This window comes from Vigna angularis, chromosome 2, assembly GCF_016808095.1.
Source record: "Vigna angularis cultivar LongXiaoDou No.4 chromosome 2, ASM1680809v1, whole genome shotgun sequence".
In the NCBI taxonomy this organism is placed as follows: domain Eukaryota; kingdom Viridiplantae; phylum Streptophyta; class Magnoliopsida; order Fabales; family Fabaceae; genus Vigna; species Vigna angularis.
The window spans coordinates 11482702-11499239 of record NC_068971.1 but is presented as its reverse complement, the minus strand read 5'-3'; the positions used below and the strand labels follow the sequence as shown (position 1 = coordinate 11499239).

The 16538-nt window shown below is 32.5% G+C and overlaps 1 protein-coding gene across 4 annotated transcripts; it reads left to right on the top strand.

Moving 5' to 3' along the window:
* The first annotated feature begins 7844 nt into the window (after nucleotides 1-7844).
* LOC108321355 (probable LRR receptor-like serine/threonine-protein kinase At1g06840) lies at nucleotides 7845-16538 on the top strand. Of its 4 annotated transcripts, none has more exons than XM_017553091.2 (21): nucleotides 7845-8050; nucleotides 8494-8598; nucleotides 8912-9062; nucleotides 9218-9289; nucleotides 9395-9466; nucleotides 9843-9986; nucleotides 10079-10150; nucleotides 10286-10357; nucleotides 10818-10892; nucleotides 11012-11080; nucleotides 11185-11253; nucleotides 11392-11460; nucleotides 11606-11692; nucleotides 11810-11878; nucleotides 12103-12611; nucleotides 13130-13282; nucleotides 13375-13661; nucleotides 14022-14073; nucleotides 14591-14850; nucleotides 15586-15720; nucleotides 15939-16538. In XM_017553091.2, the coding sequence occupies exons 2-21, from the start codon at nucleotides 8505-8507 to the stop codon at nucleotides 16299-16301; spliced, it is 2874 nt and encodes a 957-aa protein (XP_017408580.1). In that variant the 5' UTR covers nucleotides 7845-8050; nucleotides 8494-8504; the 3' UTR covers nucleotides 16302-16538. The 4 variants fall into 4 exon arrangements, with proteins under 4 accessions (XP_017408580.1, XP_017408581.1, XP_017408579.1 ...); XM_017553092.2 differs by having other exon boundaries at nucleotides 7853-7999; XM_017553090.2 differs by lacking the exon at nucleotides 7845-8050 and adding an exon at nucleotides 8072-8263.

Here is a 16538-nt window from a genome sequence, read left to right as displayed (position 1 = left end):
TTAAAACACTTAAAAACATAGCTGTCATAAACTTAAGGGGTATATAGGCTGGAAACCAGACGTTAATCTCCCTTCGATTGAAGGTATGGCAGAGACAATCGGGTAGAACAACGCCACGTACCCCATAAAAACAGAAAACTTAAAAAGAAAATATTTGTATGAACCGAACATGGACAATATGGACAAGGACAAAAAGACGTAGATCCGTTTAGGACCCTCTTGCAAGGACCGCGAAACAGATCCGAGACCAGACACTGAAATAACAAAGACCGACCGGATAAAATAAACTTAAAAGGAAACAAAAACACATAAAGAAAATACTGAAAAAACTTTTTGTTTTATGCTTTTGTTATGTTTTTGTTCTTTTTTATTTTTATATTTTTTTTATTTTTTATTTTTTATTTTTTTTTGTATGAACACTTAGAGAGGAAAGATGAGCGAGATGGAGATGGAGAGGTACACCGGTCAGCGGTGGCGACCTACTGACGATCAGGTCAGAATGATGACCAATATTTACAACCATGGGGTCACACATCCCAGCCGAGCGCAAGTCGTCGAGATCGCGTCTCGACTAAGGGTTTTCGCAGATGTCAGCGAATACAATGTGCACTGCTGGTTTAACAACCACGGCAATCGGGTCAGGCGCTGGCAAGCAGAGATAGACCCTACTGGCACTCAGTTCTCACAACTGCTGCTATATATGTATGGTAAGTACCCCGATCTCCTCCAACTTTTTTTTTTTTTTTTTTTTTGAAAATATTCTCCTCATCTTATTATTGACAAAAATTTTCTTTTATTATTTTTTTTTTTGGAAGAATACGACTGGGTGATCATGAGGGCGCCGAGGCTGCTGAACTTGTTCCCCGTTCCGATCATCATTGACGACGACAGGGACACACGACAAATCCCTCCACCCATGCTTCTCACATTCCGGACCAGAGCTCCCTCGACGGAGCTCTCCCTCAGACCACCGCAACCAGCTCGGGAATTTTTTCGCTGAATGCTTTTTTTATTTTTATTATTATTTTCATGGTTTGTAAAATTAACGATCAGTAATGATCGAACTCTGAACATCCTTTATTTGCTTTTGTTATCTGCTTTATTTGCTTTTGTCTCTTTTTATTTGAATTTGTGACCTTGCACTTCTTTGTTATATCTGCTTTTTTTCTTTTTTATGCATTTTTATTTTATTTACCAAATGTTAAGATCGTATGAGTGTATTCAAAATGATGCATTTGTTCAAAATCATCTTTCCGACCTTAATGTAAATCTTGCTCTGATGATGAAATGAAATGAATTTTTATGCTTTCTTATTATTTGGTCCAAAGAAAAATTCTAATCGAATAAACCTTTGAAACAAAGAAGAAGAGGACATAAAAAAAATATCTACGATGAAGGAAAATAAAGAAAATAACTTCGAAAGATGAGAACCGGAGTAAAACTCAAAATCATTTGCATGAAACAACGAAGAAAAGGGCTCAAGATAAGCCTTTGATGGAAAACAAAGATGAAATACACGCTGACACAACTGTAAAGATGGAAAACATGCCTCGCAAGAAAACATCAAATTCGGGAAAATCTGACACTGCAACCTTGCTTTTGATTTTCAAATTTACTATTTTTTTTGGAAAAAACAAGAGTTTAGTAATTTGCAAGTAAGACAAGCGACTCAAGATTTTTTTCTTCAAAATTTTTTTTTTGTATTTTCTCCACGACACCCTATTAGGACATGATTTCCAGTAAACCTTGGAGATTACCAAGTAATGAAAGTTTACATTAAAATTCATGGATGAAAACGTGATATCAATGAGCATAAACCTCATAGCGATGCCAATTAAAGCTCGAGCAAAACAACATCAGCTCCAACTTATGCTTTCCCAAATAATCCGCGAGTCCTCTTCACTCGTCTATGGCAATTGCAGAGGTGAACTCACACCTCGCCACGACGCTCAATTGACATTCTTCAAACTTTTTTTAAAAAAAATCCTGAATTGATCAAAGATTGCATTTTATGTTTGAAAGCCTTGCATGCTTCTGTTGAGTGTCCACGCGCTCCTCGATGATAATCAACCCTCGCATTTATGTATTGGGTACGGAGGTCGTGTAGGCCTAGTTGGACAAACCTCTATGAGGTTACTGCGGAGAAGATTTAGCAGTAACTCTGCATAGGTCATAGGGATTGGAGTGAAGTTGGCAACCTCCTCAATACGACATTTGAGGATAGGCAGTAAAATGTGAATTAGCTCTTCTCTTTATCTTTCTCATGAAATTTGCGCCTCTAATGAACCAAAAGACCCGTTTTTCCTTCGCGTTTTGAGGTTAAATAGATACATCTGCAAACATTATTTTTTTGTAATTTTCTCTTTCTTTATTATTATTATTATTTTTTGTAATTTTGTTTTTATGTTTCGGCCACCTGAAGGCCTTTATATATAGTAATGCAAACTTAAATGTATTATTATTTTTTTTTACGTACATGTTCAAAATATACACAAATTAATTTACACATATTATGCAATCTGGGTTCATGGAACTCTTCTCAGAATTTTCCTCTGCTTTTACTTGGTCCGAAAGAAAAACAATTAATTTATCATTGAAAAAAAAAACATCTGAATAATCATGTATAAAATTGTTCAAGATTTTTTTTTTTTTTTGAGGTAAACAGACATGAACACGAATTTGCCCCTAATCTGGAAAAGCTTATGCACCCAGACTCTAAAAAATGACCAATATGAACTCACATTAAGACAAACACGGAAATATGCCCATACACAAAACACATGTTTAACATGACTTGAATGGAGGTGGAAATGGAAGATTGGGTTGACTCTTAATGACCTTGAAAGCGAATGACACTTGTAAACGGGAGACGTATTCGGGCTTAAACACAGAGAGGCTGATAAACAATAATGAGACATGTTAATGAAGGTTTAAGGTTGGACATGACTCGGTTAGAACACGAGGTTGATGACAAACACAAGGTTCATACCTAAACACGAGTGATGGGCTAGGCTCGACACGACTTGGGTTAAGACAAACAAGGTTTAAACTCATAATGGATCATGATTTGAGCTTCACACCGGGTTAGACAAGGTTGAACTGGTGAACCTAAGAAATGCCCCTTGTATGACGATTTTACTTTTACGAATCAAAATAGGCGATGGGGATCGTGGACAAATGATGATCTTAAACATTTTCATATCATGAAAGTCTGATAAATATTTCTAATCAATGATAAACAAATTTGGTTCTTTTTATTTAGTTAAGTCATTGGACCAAACAATTTTATTTTGCTTCAAAAACATTTTTATTTGACAATTTTATTTTTATTTTCTTGAGAATTATTCCATGAACTCGATAACAAGATAAATGCGAAACAAAATACATGTGAATCAGAACATGTACATTTTTATTGCTCTAAATTTTTTACGGTACATTTATTTGATGTATACAAAGAAAAGATGAAAAAGAAATGACAAAAATGATATCCCTTTCGTGTCTTAATCAAAGAATGGTACTTAAAGTTCTAAGACCACATACATGCGCTCACAAGGATAGCTCCCTAATTCTTAAATCAAGGCCACTAGAGCTATGACTCTTTTCACTGTTTCTCCACAACAGTCAGAGTAATCAACTAAATGTGGAGACACAAATGAAGAGAACAAACTCTAGCTGGAGTTCTCACGATAGCCAAACAGGAAGTACATCCCAGAGTGACACCGCTACACAACTCCTCTATTTCTAAGTTGCGCTCAGACCCGGGTATAGGGCCCCACTCATGATATGCATAATGTGTAGAGGGAGATTATAATGTAAAATAACAATTGCAAAAATAAACACAAATAAGTAGAAACAATTATTTCAAACATAAATAAAAGGTAAAAGAAACTCACATGCAATTATTCCAAATATTAAACATAGATAAAGACAAAGGGAATAAAAACACAAAGAAAAACCACATCGAATTCGCTTATCTAATTAAATGGCCTGACTCTCTTTCACGTCCCCAGTGAAGTCGCCATCTGTCGCAACCGGAATCGCGACGGGACGACGATCCAATAAAAAAAGAAAAAGAGTTTTTGAAAAAAAGAAAGAGATTGGAGTCGCCACCATAGTTTATTCTGGAAAACTACGGAAAAACCATAAAATGATAAGGCATGGTCTATTAGAACCAGATTCTTGGTTCGGGAGTCGATTACGTGTAGGGAAGGTATTAGCACCCTACAACGCCTGCCCTAAGGCAGTACCTTTAATTAAATATGCGAATATGATGTGGTTTTCAAAATGTTTAACTTTCCCTTGAAATAAAAACTCTTAAAGAACAAACAATATTTTTTAGTTTTTTGGGCCCGACAAGGATTGACCTTGCTCCTACATATTCTCATTCAGAATGAGAAATCAGGGTTCCGTAGTTCGTTCTGAAATTGTTTGAGAAATTTGCTTGAAGAAATTGATTTTGGATTTTTGGGAAAATGAACCTGACAAGGACTGGCCTTGCTCCTACGTATCTCCACTTTTGATGGAGAATCAAGGATCACGTAGTTCTGGCTAGGCGATATTGTTTGTAGTTTGAAAAATAGAAGTTTTTTTTTAGTTTTTGAAGATTTTATATTTTTTTTTAGTATTTTTTATTTAGGAGAATGAAAAGGTTTTTGGCACAAGGACGATGCGTGCGATCACACATGTGCCTAAACCTTTAAAACATATTTTTGTAATTTAAAAGAGAGAAAAGGTTTTTAGCACAAGGACGATGCGTGCGATCACACATGTGCTTAAACCTTTGAAACGTATTTTTGACATTTTTTTGAAGAAAGAGAAAAGGTTTTTGGCACAAGGACGATGCGTGCGATCACACATGTGCCTAAACCTTTAAAACATATTTTTGGGATTTTGAAGAAAGAGAAAAGGTTTTTGGCACAAGGACGATGCGTGCGATCACACATGTGCCTAAACCTTTAAATCATATTTTTGGGATTTTTAATTTTTTTATTTTGTATTTTTCTTTTTATCTTTAATTTTTATATTTTTTTTTTATTTTTTTTTAAGAAGAGAGATGAATTGAAATATCTATGACGTAAAATTATGAAAAAAGCATAGGATAAAATTGTGGTGGAAAATAGGATAAATTTATAAACTAAAAAAAAAAATCAAAATGCATATAAATAGAATGAAAAGAAAATGTGTACCTCGTTGAAGATTTGAAAGATGAAGCAAAACTTTGCTTGTAATAAGTTGTAAGGAGAGATAAGTTGATGGTGAAGAAGATGAATTTATAGTAGAAATGTGGTGTGGGATTTACTATGTATAGAGGGATTAGGAAATAGTAAAATGTGAGAGAAAAATGAAGTAGAGTTTTGGGATGGAATGAAGAGGTTTTGAGAGAGAAGAGATGAGTATTATGTAATTTTTTTTTGTGTGAAGAGAATGTAGGTATTTATAGAGTTAAGGATGAAGAAAGTTGATGAATAAAAATAATATAATAAGTTGGTGGAAAATTTAGATGAAATAAAATATAATAAAAAAAAGATGAATAGAAAAAGTTAATGTGGAAAATAAGTGAAAGAAATAATATAAAAAGTTTGTGGAAAAATTAGGTGAAATAAAATATAGTGAATAGTAAAAGTTAATGTGGAAAATAAGTGAAAGAAATAATATAAAAAGTTGGTGGAGAAATTAGGTGTGGAAATTAAGTGAAAGAAATAATATAAAAAGGTGGTGGAGAAATTAGGTATGGAAATTAAGTGAAAGAAATAATATAAAAAGTTGGTGGAGAAAGTAGGTAAAATAAAATATAGTGAATAGTAAAAGTTAATGTGGAAAATAAGTGAAAGAAATAATATAAAAAGTTGGTGGAGAAATTAGGTGTGGAAATTAAGTGGAAGAAATAATATAAAAAGTTGGTGGAGAAATTAGGTGAAATAAAATATAGTGAATAGTAAAAGTTAATGTGGAAAATAAGTGAAAGAAATAATATAAAAAGTTGGTGGAGAAATTAGGTGTGGAAATTAAGTGAAAGAAATAATATAAAAAGGTGGTGGAGAAATTAGGTATGGAAATTAAGTGAAAGAAATAATATAAAAAGTTGGTGGAGAAAGTAGGTAAAATAAAATATAGTGAATAGTAAAAGTTAATGTGGAAAATAAGTGAAAGAAATAATATAAAAAGTTGGTGGAGAAATTAGGTGTGGAAATTAAGTGGAAGAAATAATATAAAAAGTTGGTGGAGAAATTAGGTGAAATAAAATATAGTGAATAGTAAAAGTTAATGTGGAAAATAAGTGAAAGAAATAATATAAAAAGTGGGTGGAAAAATAAGGTGGAGAAAAATGGATAATAAAATGTTGATGGAGAAGATATAATTAAAAAATGTAAGTGGAATAATTAGAAAAGTTGATATATAAAATTAATATGGAAATGATGTGGAAAAAGTAAATGAAAAAGGTAGATGATGTGGAGGGTGATGTGGATGGTGATGTGGAGAATGGGGTGTGATAAGAAAATATGGGTGGTGAGGAAGTAAAAAAATGAGATTATTTTGGGCCATTGGATTAAGTGTTTAAAAGAAAATTTAGGGGTGCAAAAAGTAAAATAAATAGTTTTTTCATTTTGGTTTATTTTTGATTATTTTTTTATTATTATTTTTTTTGGGATAAATTATATTTATCCGGACGAAATTGGGTGTTGACACTTATCAATAATTTATCTTTTAATTTTAAATATTTATTTTATTAATTTTTTAATTTATGAACATATTGAATATAAAATTTCAATTTAATATATTTAAATAACTAAATAGACTAATCTATCAAATTTAATAGAATTTTTTATAAATTCAAATTTAACCTTTTTATTAAATACTCAAACCAGTAAATAGTATTTTTATTTAATAACATAAACAGACGAATTTAAATTTATGAAATTAATATATTGAATAATTGTGGACTGCATTTATCAAATTATTAAATATATTTTATTTAATTACGTAATAGATTGAATAAACACATCTTATTCATATATATATATATATATATATATATATATATATATATGAACAAAATATTTAATAAATACAATTTTGATAGAACATACATAATTTTTTATTTGAATATTTATTTTGTATCCTAAAATTTTATAATAAAACTTACGATATAAATATAGTTTAAACGATGAATAATTAGTTTGTATTTTAAAAAAAATAAATTATATTTAAATACAAAAGTCAATGCAATGGAAAAAAATTGAATATGTATTATATAAATATACTACCATAATAGTATTAAATATTCTATTTATTCAAATTATATATATATATATATATATATTGAGTTATTAAATTTTATAATATTTACTTTATATTCAATAACAAACTCTTATTATTATTTTTAGAAAAAAAATATACGTGTTGAATATATAAATGTTTTTTATAATGTCATTCAACTATAAATTGTTATGCACGATTATTAATCTTAATAATAAATACTTCATGTATGAGAAACGTTAACAATATATGTTTTTATTGAATGAATTGATTTGAAACAAATATAAAGAAGTGAAAATATTACATATGAAAGATGTTATAATAAGAGTAATTGTTGATATAAAGAATTACTGTGATATTTTTGAAAAGGAGGTGGAGGAGTTGGCGGGCGTAAAAAAGATGGAAAGTGTTTGATTATTATATGAATATATGAATATGATATGATATTAGCGTGTTCCGGTTTGGTGTGTTTGACTATTGGATAGTGGATGCACCAACCACAACGACAGTGCCATCTCAGAAACTGACGAAGATGTTTTTTCATCTTAATTTAATCAGCAGACTAATGAAACATGAAAGCACAAAAATAAGTTTTCAATGAATGATTAAGTATTATCATTATTATTATCTCATGGTGACAGAATGATCTAGCTAATAAGTTCCCCACGGCCTTTTTCTTTTTGACTTCGGATTTTCGTTCATTGTTGAAGAAGGCCTTTCACTTCACTTTTCAGATTTCAAGGTTCGCTCTTGCAAGTTTTGACATTTCAATCACCCCACCCCACCTTCCAAAGTCAGATTTTTTCTCTCTCTCTCTGTCATTTCTGAATTTTTGGATAAGGATTTCATTGCAATAATTGACTGCTGTGGTGTATGATTCTCTTACGGCCAAAAACTTCAATGTTATAACTTTGGGTTTTAATTATCTGGGAAAGTTAAGTCTGACAAGTTTGGCAACTTTGAACTTCCTACCATTTTCCAACCAGAGAAATCAGCCAGAGCTATTGTATGATGCTTCTTTTATTTTTCTACTTTTACGTTTCATTGATGTTTCTTGAGAAAATGACATACATGACCGGGTTTCTACTTTCAGTATTTTTGAAGTTCTAACTTTTTCCTGTTTTATGAGATTTTAGATCAATAAAGTATTCATTTTGTTTTCTGAATGTGTGTTGTGAATGCTCCAATTTCAATACCCCCTTTATTCATCATCCCTTCCATTTGGTTGCTTTTCAGGATATACTGTGATGCCGGCTCTGAGAATTCATGGATATGCCTTGGCTCTTTCGTTTTGTCTTATCACCTTCATAGCAGCATCACGACGAACAGACCCTTCAGAAGGTGAATATGCTTTACACCTTCAAAGTTTTTCAATATTTCTTTTTCACTTTGTTCTTTCTGGCCTGTGATTTTAGACACTATACAAGAGAGCTCAAGTAGAAATTTCAGTCCAAGTTGGAAAATAGGGAGGGATATGTTGCCCCTTTTTTCCCCTTCTGATAGAAATGAATATCTTATTTTTATAATGATAAGTTAGAGAGAAAGTGTTCTGAGACTATACAATTTCACTTTCCTTTATCTGATACTTGTAATTTGCTTTTGTATTCAAAAGTTTTAACCTTGGTGATTAACCTGTATGTTTTCCTATTTGTAGTTAATGCGCTGATAGACATCAAGAAAAGTTTGATTGATCCTAAGAACAATCTTAAGAACTGGAATAAAGGAGACCCATGTGCAAGAAACTGGACTGGGGTATGGTGTTTTGATAAGACGGGGGATGATGGGTATTTCCATATTCGTGAGATGTATGGACCTTTTCTCTTTCTATTTTCTTTTTGTTCTTAATTTCAATGTTATAATTTAGATACAGTAAAGGGTTATTTATTTACATATAGCACAGAGTTTACATTCGAGTGGTTGCTAAATTTTGATTGTTTTGTGTTATCTAATTTTACTGAAGCTACTTAATGACAATGAATCTCTCGGGAAGTCTATCATCTCAGCTTGGTCAGCTATCCCATCTTGAGATAATGTAAGTTGCGTCATTTTCTTTGATCTCTAGAAACAAATTATGTATCAGAAGAAACAGTGATAATATTTATGGCATGCTAATATTTTCATTGTTTTATGCTTGAAGGGATTTCATGTGGAACAATCTGACAGGCACGATACCAAAGGAGATTGGAAACATTAAAACATTGAAACTCTTGTAAGAACTTTAACATAGAAGATGAAATATTAGTATTGATCCTCATCAAGTTTTTATTTCAAGGTGATCTTGTCTGTCCTGCTTGATATGGTGTATTTCTTTCAAGGGGTGGATCTTAATTGGCCATCCATGTATTGGGAGTTAAATTTGGACTTTGCTTAGTTTTATTTGTTATGAATAAACATATTTTAACTTTGAAGTTCAGTTCATGAGTCTAATTGGCTGAAATATACAGTACAAGGAACATACTAATGCTGTAATTAATGAAAGTTTATGATCCAACCATACAAACAGAGCAAATACTGTTTCCAACATATGTATGGTTTTTCTTTTCTGCTATAACAGGAAGAGTTATTCTGATGTATTTTCTATGCAGGCTCTTGAATGGCAATATGTTATCTGGGAGTTTACCAGACGAGCTTGGCAACCTTCCAAATTTAAATAGATTCCAAGTAGACGAAAACCAATTGTCTGGTTCTATACCAGATTCACTTGCCAACATGACTAGTGTTAAACACCTGTGAGTGGAGCTCTTAGCCAAACAACTATCAACTCAACTTGGAGGTTGATTTCTTACATGTAATTTATCCTTCTCATTTCGTATATTTTCAGTCACCTGAACAACAACTCTTTTAGTGGTCAACTTCCATCTACACTTTCAAAGTTATCAAATCTGATGCATTTGTGAGTATTGAAGTCATTCTTTTTTACGTTTACAGTGTTTCAAATCCTCTGTTGCATCTTGGGGTGCATCTCCGGATTGACCCTTTTTACAAGTTTGCACTGAGTTTTTTTGTTTTGGTTGAAATGACTTTATAGGCTTGTGGACAACAATAACTTATCTGGAAATCTTCCACCAGAATACTCCATGTTAAATGGATTGGCAATACTGTATGTTCTCCTTCCCAACTTTTAGATTTGTTTCAATTATCAGCTTCATATTATACATTTATATATTACTGCAATTGACAGGCTGTGCTTAAATTGTGGTAGAGGATTAGTGAAACGATAAAATCATGCTCTGCTATGATAAGCCAGATTTCTCATGATATTTAAACAAATGGCTCATGAACATATAGGTATACATGTTTACTAGAAAGGTTATAATAAGATTATGACTGTAGAGTTCTGGATGATCCATGGGGGATTAAATGAAAAAACAAAAAATGTATAACATTGTGTCTTTTCTTCTGAAAATGTTTAGGCTGATTTAAGAGTTTAGGAGAAAGGATTTTCCTTATTGTTGCCACAAGTTCATGACACTTGCATAACTTCATGAGTACTTCACCTTGGCCAGAAAAAGGGTTTAAGATGCAGTTTCTGATTTCATATTTACTTGTTTCCCTTGCAGCCAGCTTGATAACAACAACTTTAGCGGGAATGGAATTCCTTCTACCTATGCAAACTTAACCAGGCTAGTGAAATTGTAAGTATTTTTAGCATTAGCTACTTGTCCTTTTATTTTATTTTGTTCACTTAATGTAGGATGTTACACATATTAAATGACTGATTATTTTAGCTAATATTTCCCCTTTGATTTAACAGAAGTCTAAGAAACTGCAGTCTGCGAGGAGCTATTCCTGATTTCAGTTCAATACCCAAGCTTACCTATTTGTATGTTTGATGATACCTATTGCTTTATATTGTGCCGAATGGTTGTGAAATCATATCCTATTTTTTTACTACCAACTCATTTGTGACTGGTTTATTTTTTCTAGAGATCTTAGCTGGAATCAATTCACTGGACCCTTACCATCAAATAAGCTGGCAGACAATATGACAACTATGTATGCAAATAGCCCAACTTTTCTATGTATTTTCTATTTATAATGCTCTTGGTTTCCTTATCTATTTCACAATATTTATTTAACTTAATGCAAGGCATAATAATATTGAGAAATGTGCTTATTTTCACTCAATTGCAGTGATCTGTCCAATAATCTTCTGAACGGATCTATTCCTCGAAGCTACTCTTATCCTCATCTTCAAAAATTGTGAGAATATCAACCTTCTTTTCACATAATATTTATCCAATTGTTACATAACAACATATTGAAGTCTTGTATAATCTAGACACTTTTATACAAGTTCAATTCTTTGCACATTGGGTTGAATCTTTTGTTTCATTGCCAAACACAGGTCACTTGCGAATAATTTACTGTCGGGTTCCATCCCTGCTAGCATATGGCAGAATATGTCCTTCAGTGTGAAAGATAAACTTATGATGTAACTTCTTTATCTAAATTATTTCTTCATTCTCAAGAAATGTCGACTTTTTGCATTAAACTAGTATATTGATTGCCTTCTTTTCGGTGTCAACTTATGTTTGTCTTATTCTTGCAGTGATCTCCATAACAACTCATTTGAGGATGTTTCGGGAAATCTGAACCCCCCGGCAAATGTTACCTTGAGGTATTCTTATTACATGTGTTTCGTTACATGGAATGTAAACACATTATCTGATTTACTCTTTCTCTATGGCTCTGGTTCATATCATGTTCGTGATATTATATACATATATTTCTGCTTAATTTTTATTCTATGATTCATTTTTACTATGAAAAACAATGTCAAAGCTATGATTTGCCTTTGTTGTGGCATACATTTCTTATTATTTCTTCCTCTTTTCCTTGAAGGCTTTCTGGTAATCCTATATGCAAGAACTCCAACGCACAAAGTGCTAGTAAATATTGTGGACCTGAAGAAGATAAGGCAGTTCAAGACTTAACAAGCTCTACCGTTTGTCATGTTCAATCTTGTCCATTTGATGACTTTTATGAATACGCCCCTAATTCCCCAGTTCCTTGCTATTGTGCTGCACCTCTGAGAATTGGATACAGGCTGAAAAGTCCAAGTTTTTCTTACTTTGCTCCCTATAGATCTAGTTTTGAACACTACATAACTGACTCCCTAAAACTACACCTCTACCAACTATCAGTAGATTCTGTAGCTTGGGAAGAGGGACCTCGTCTTAGAATGTATTTGAAACTCTTCCCTTCCTATAATGATTCCCGTTCTAATGTGTTCAATGTAAGTGAGGTTCGTCGGATTAGCCGCCTATTCTCATCATGGCGATTTCCTCGCACTGATTTTTTTGGACCATATGAACTCCTGAACTTCACTCTTCTTGGACCTTATGAAAATTGTAAGTTTCTTAAACTCAACATGTTATAACTTTTTGTTATGTAATAGAATGAATAATAAATTCGTGCTCACTTAACCATATTATTATCATTGCATCTCATCAAATGGGTGTACTGTTTAGCACAACAATTCTACAAGAAATACTATTTTCTGCTGGTAGAAGTGATTGGCAATATGATATGCAGACTGCAAAGAGATTAAACAGTCTTACTATATATATTACTCTCATATTCATATTAGTTTAAATTTTCTATTCTTTTATATACCTTTCTTTAACTGAGATATTAATCCTTTCATTAGAAAAAGAAAAAATAAAAGGTAAGTATCTTGATCCTAGAAAAATAGGAGTAAACGGGGAAATAGTTTTCCTTTGTTTCTGTCTAGCATTAGCATTTATGCTGATGAATTAGATAGGGTACATCTCATAACTGATGTTAATTTTTGGCAACTCAAATTTGGTTAATAAATTTACGCTCTCTGCTGAGTTTCTCTAATTTAACTTTCATTTTATTGTTATAGTAATTATTGATTCGGAGAAGGGAAAAGTTAATGTTGGCATAAAAGTTGCTGTTGTAATAGCAGCTGCTGCCTGTGCTTTAGCAATATCTGCAATAATCATTCTCCTGATTACTAGAAGAAAGATGAAATACCAGAAGAAGATTTCCAGGAAATGTATGTGCAAGTATTCTAAAGCTTTCTGCTGATTGTCTCAGTTTGGATTATTTTTTTAAGCAAGAGGTTTAAAATGTTTATTTCTTTTGCAGCTACTACTAATATATCCCTCAAAATAGATGGCATGAAAGCATTTACTTACAAAGAACTGGCTCTTGCTACTAACAAATTCAATATCTCAACTAAAGTCGGTCAAGGAGGTTATGGGAATGTCTATAAAGGCATTTTATCTGATGAAAATTTTGTGGCGGTTAAGAGAGCAGAAGAAGGTTCCTTACAAGGACAAAGGGAGTTCTTGACAGAGATTGAGCTTCTGTCAAGGTTACACCATCGAAATCTTGTCTCACTGATTGGATACTGTAATGAAGAAGGGGAACAGGTATCTAGCTTATAGTGAATGAGAAAATAATTTGTTCTGCATGAATCTGAATAACGATTAAACAATAATGGTATGAGATAAAGATTGATCCAATCGTTAATTAGATATCTTAGTCTGTGAGCTAAGATGGACTTAGCGCTAATAAGGAGCAAACCGATTGAATGCTAGCAGATTTCTGTGTTGAATACTAGATATTTACGTTCTGCCAATTTGAACCGTAGTTCTTTTCTTGATTTTGTACATTTTTTTAATTTGGAACCCCAATATAATCTGAGTACGATATTCTTGCTGTATTAGCTTTGCACTTGACATTGACTTCAATAGTATTCTCATATATATATATTCTTTCTGTTGATTCAGATGCTGGTTTATGAATTCATGCCCAATGGCACCCTAAGGGACTGGATTTCTGGTATGAAATTGTGCACAATAACTGTTTTCCCCCGACATGTTTTCTGCTTTCCAGTTTTGGGCTCCAGTTATAAAAATATTTTATATGGTCATGCAATTTAGAATATCTCTTGGTAAATGTTTAGGATTTGTATAGCAACGTTAATAGCTTTTTGTGAGACTATTTTATAGTTGATACGCTTCTGTTGAATTATTGAGGAAAAACCCTTTTCAATAAGTTAAAAATTCATTTTCCATGAATACACTGCAAAAGTTTCATCTTTTACTTCTAATTGAGGAGGCTGTGGTCTTAAACAAAAGAAATCATGATCACAATGGAAGTAACTAATATAATTCATCATCACTGTTTTGTCATTTCATCCTTGTAAGTAGAGAACAAATTAAAAGTTAAAAAGAAAGAAAATTTCAAGAAAGAAAGGAAAAGCAATGTTAATGCAGTGATTTAATATGAGATTGTTGATGTTCTCAATGATGTAATAAAGATATGTTATAAGTTAATAGATACTGTGGTGTGGCAGGAAGAAGTAGAAAAACGAAGGGGAGCCTAAATTTTAGTACGAGGTTGAGAATTGCAATGGGAGCAGCCAAAGGCATACTGTATCTTCATACAGAGGCTAACCCTCCTATATTCCACAGAGATATTAAAGCCAGTAACATTCTTCTGGACTCCAAGTTTACAGCTAAAGTGGCCGATTTTGGACTCTCACGGCTTGTACCAGACTTAGATGAAGAGGGAACTGCTCCTAAATATGTGTCAACAGTTGTGAGAGGAACTCCAGTAAGTCTGTTAGAATTAAGGAATAATTCCAGATATATAAGACCTGAAGTTATATTGTGAAGTTTCTGATTACATGGATTATTCAACCGATACCTTTCATTCAAATTTGGCAAAATAATTATCAAAGTTCTCAGGCTTGCAATATCTTACCCTTGTAATATTCCTCACACCCTAATTGTTGTAAGCTTTTTTGTGGGCCTCTTCATAGTGCTTAAACCTCACTTACCTTTTCCTGATTAGCTTAAGCGTCTTCCACCTTGTGCCACTGTCATTTTCCTTTTTAGTTTTTTGGTCTTTCTGGTCAAGCGGCATTGTTCTCCTATTAGAATTGGAGTTTCTCCTCGGTAATTTGGATAATGAAAGTTTGCAATAAAGATCTATTTGAATTACTGAGATGAAACAACAATTCTAATAATTAAATAGCACCAAGGGAGCTACATCTAAGTTTTGTTTTCATATCAGCATCATGTGCTTTATATTATCCATTAAAAAAGTATTAAATCACTTTCACATTATTCATAATAAATGGTTTTCTTCAATAAAAGATTTATATTTCTATTTTCTTAACCGTGTCCTTAAGCATTTATTAGTCTTCATTCTTATGTACTGTAATGTAGTTTAAATTTGTTGTTATCATTTGATATTTTGTTGATGGTTGATTTTTGTACATTTTTTCTGTAATACTGAAAGGCACTACAGTCAGAATGTAATGATTACTTTGTAATTTTGCTGCAGGGTTACCTGGACCCAGAATATTTGTTGACTCATAAGCTGACAGACAAATGTGATGTCTATAGCCTGGGAATTGTGTATCTAGAGCTTTTAACAGCCATGCAACCAATTTCTCATGGAAAAAACATTGTTCGCGAGGTACCTTTCTTTTTCATCAGTCCACTACTTTTCTGTCTCTATCTAATCATTAAATCATCAAAAACATTGAATAGTAAACTAATCATAAGAATTTTATTCTACTGCCTGCACATTTGAATTCTCCTATATCTGATTTATTCACAAGCCATACACACAGAAATACTAAATATATCAATTTATCAAACAAGTTATCAATAATGTGCACAATTTTATGTCAGGTTAACATGGCTCATCAATCTGGCACAGTATCTTCCATCATAGACAGCAGAATTGGGTTGTATACATCTGAATGCTTGGAAAAATTCTTAACTCTGGCCCTCAGTTGTTGCCAAGACAATCCAGAGGAGAGACCATCAATGATAGATGTGGTGAGGACACTGGAAGATATCATTGCAATGTTGCCTGAAGCTGAAACTGTTTACTCAGATGTTAGCTTAGACAGTTCTGGCAACATAGCACCACCCTCATCATCAGCATCAACATCAGCATCCCATGTAGCAAGGGAGGAGCAACACATGTCCTCATATGTGTCTGGAAGCAATCTTGTCAGTGATGTCATTCCCACCATTGTTCCTCGCTGATGCTGTACTGTGCCATCCTCCTTCATATATTATGAAAAATGTAATTATAATATATTTTGCACCAAGATTTTGATAGATGATAAAGGTAGGAAGTTACTAGGGACATAGCTAGTATCTGCACTTCCCATTTGGGACCTTGTAAATTTTATACTTGTAACTGTAACCGAATACTATACAATTGGTGGTGAAAAGAAAAAGAGAATGATACAACTACTACAGTTTTTTTATTTTTTTTAA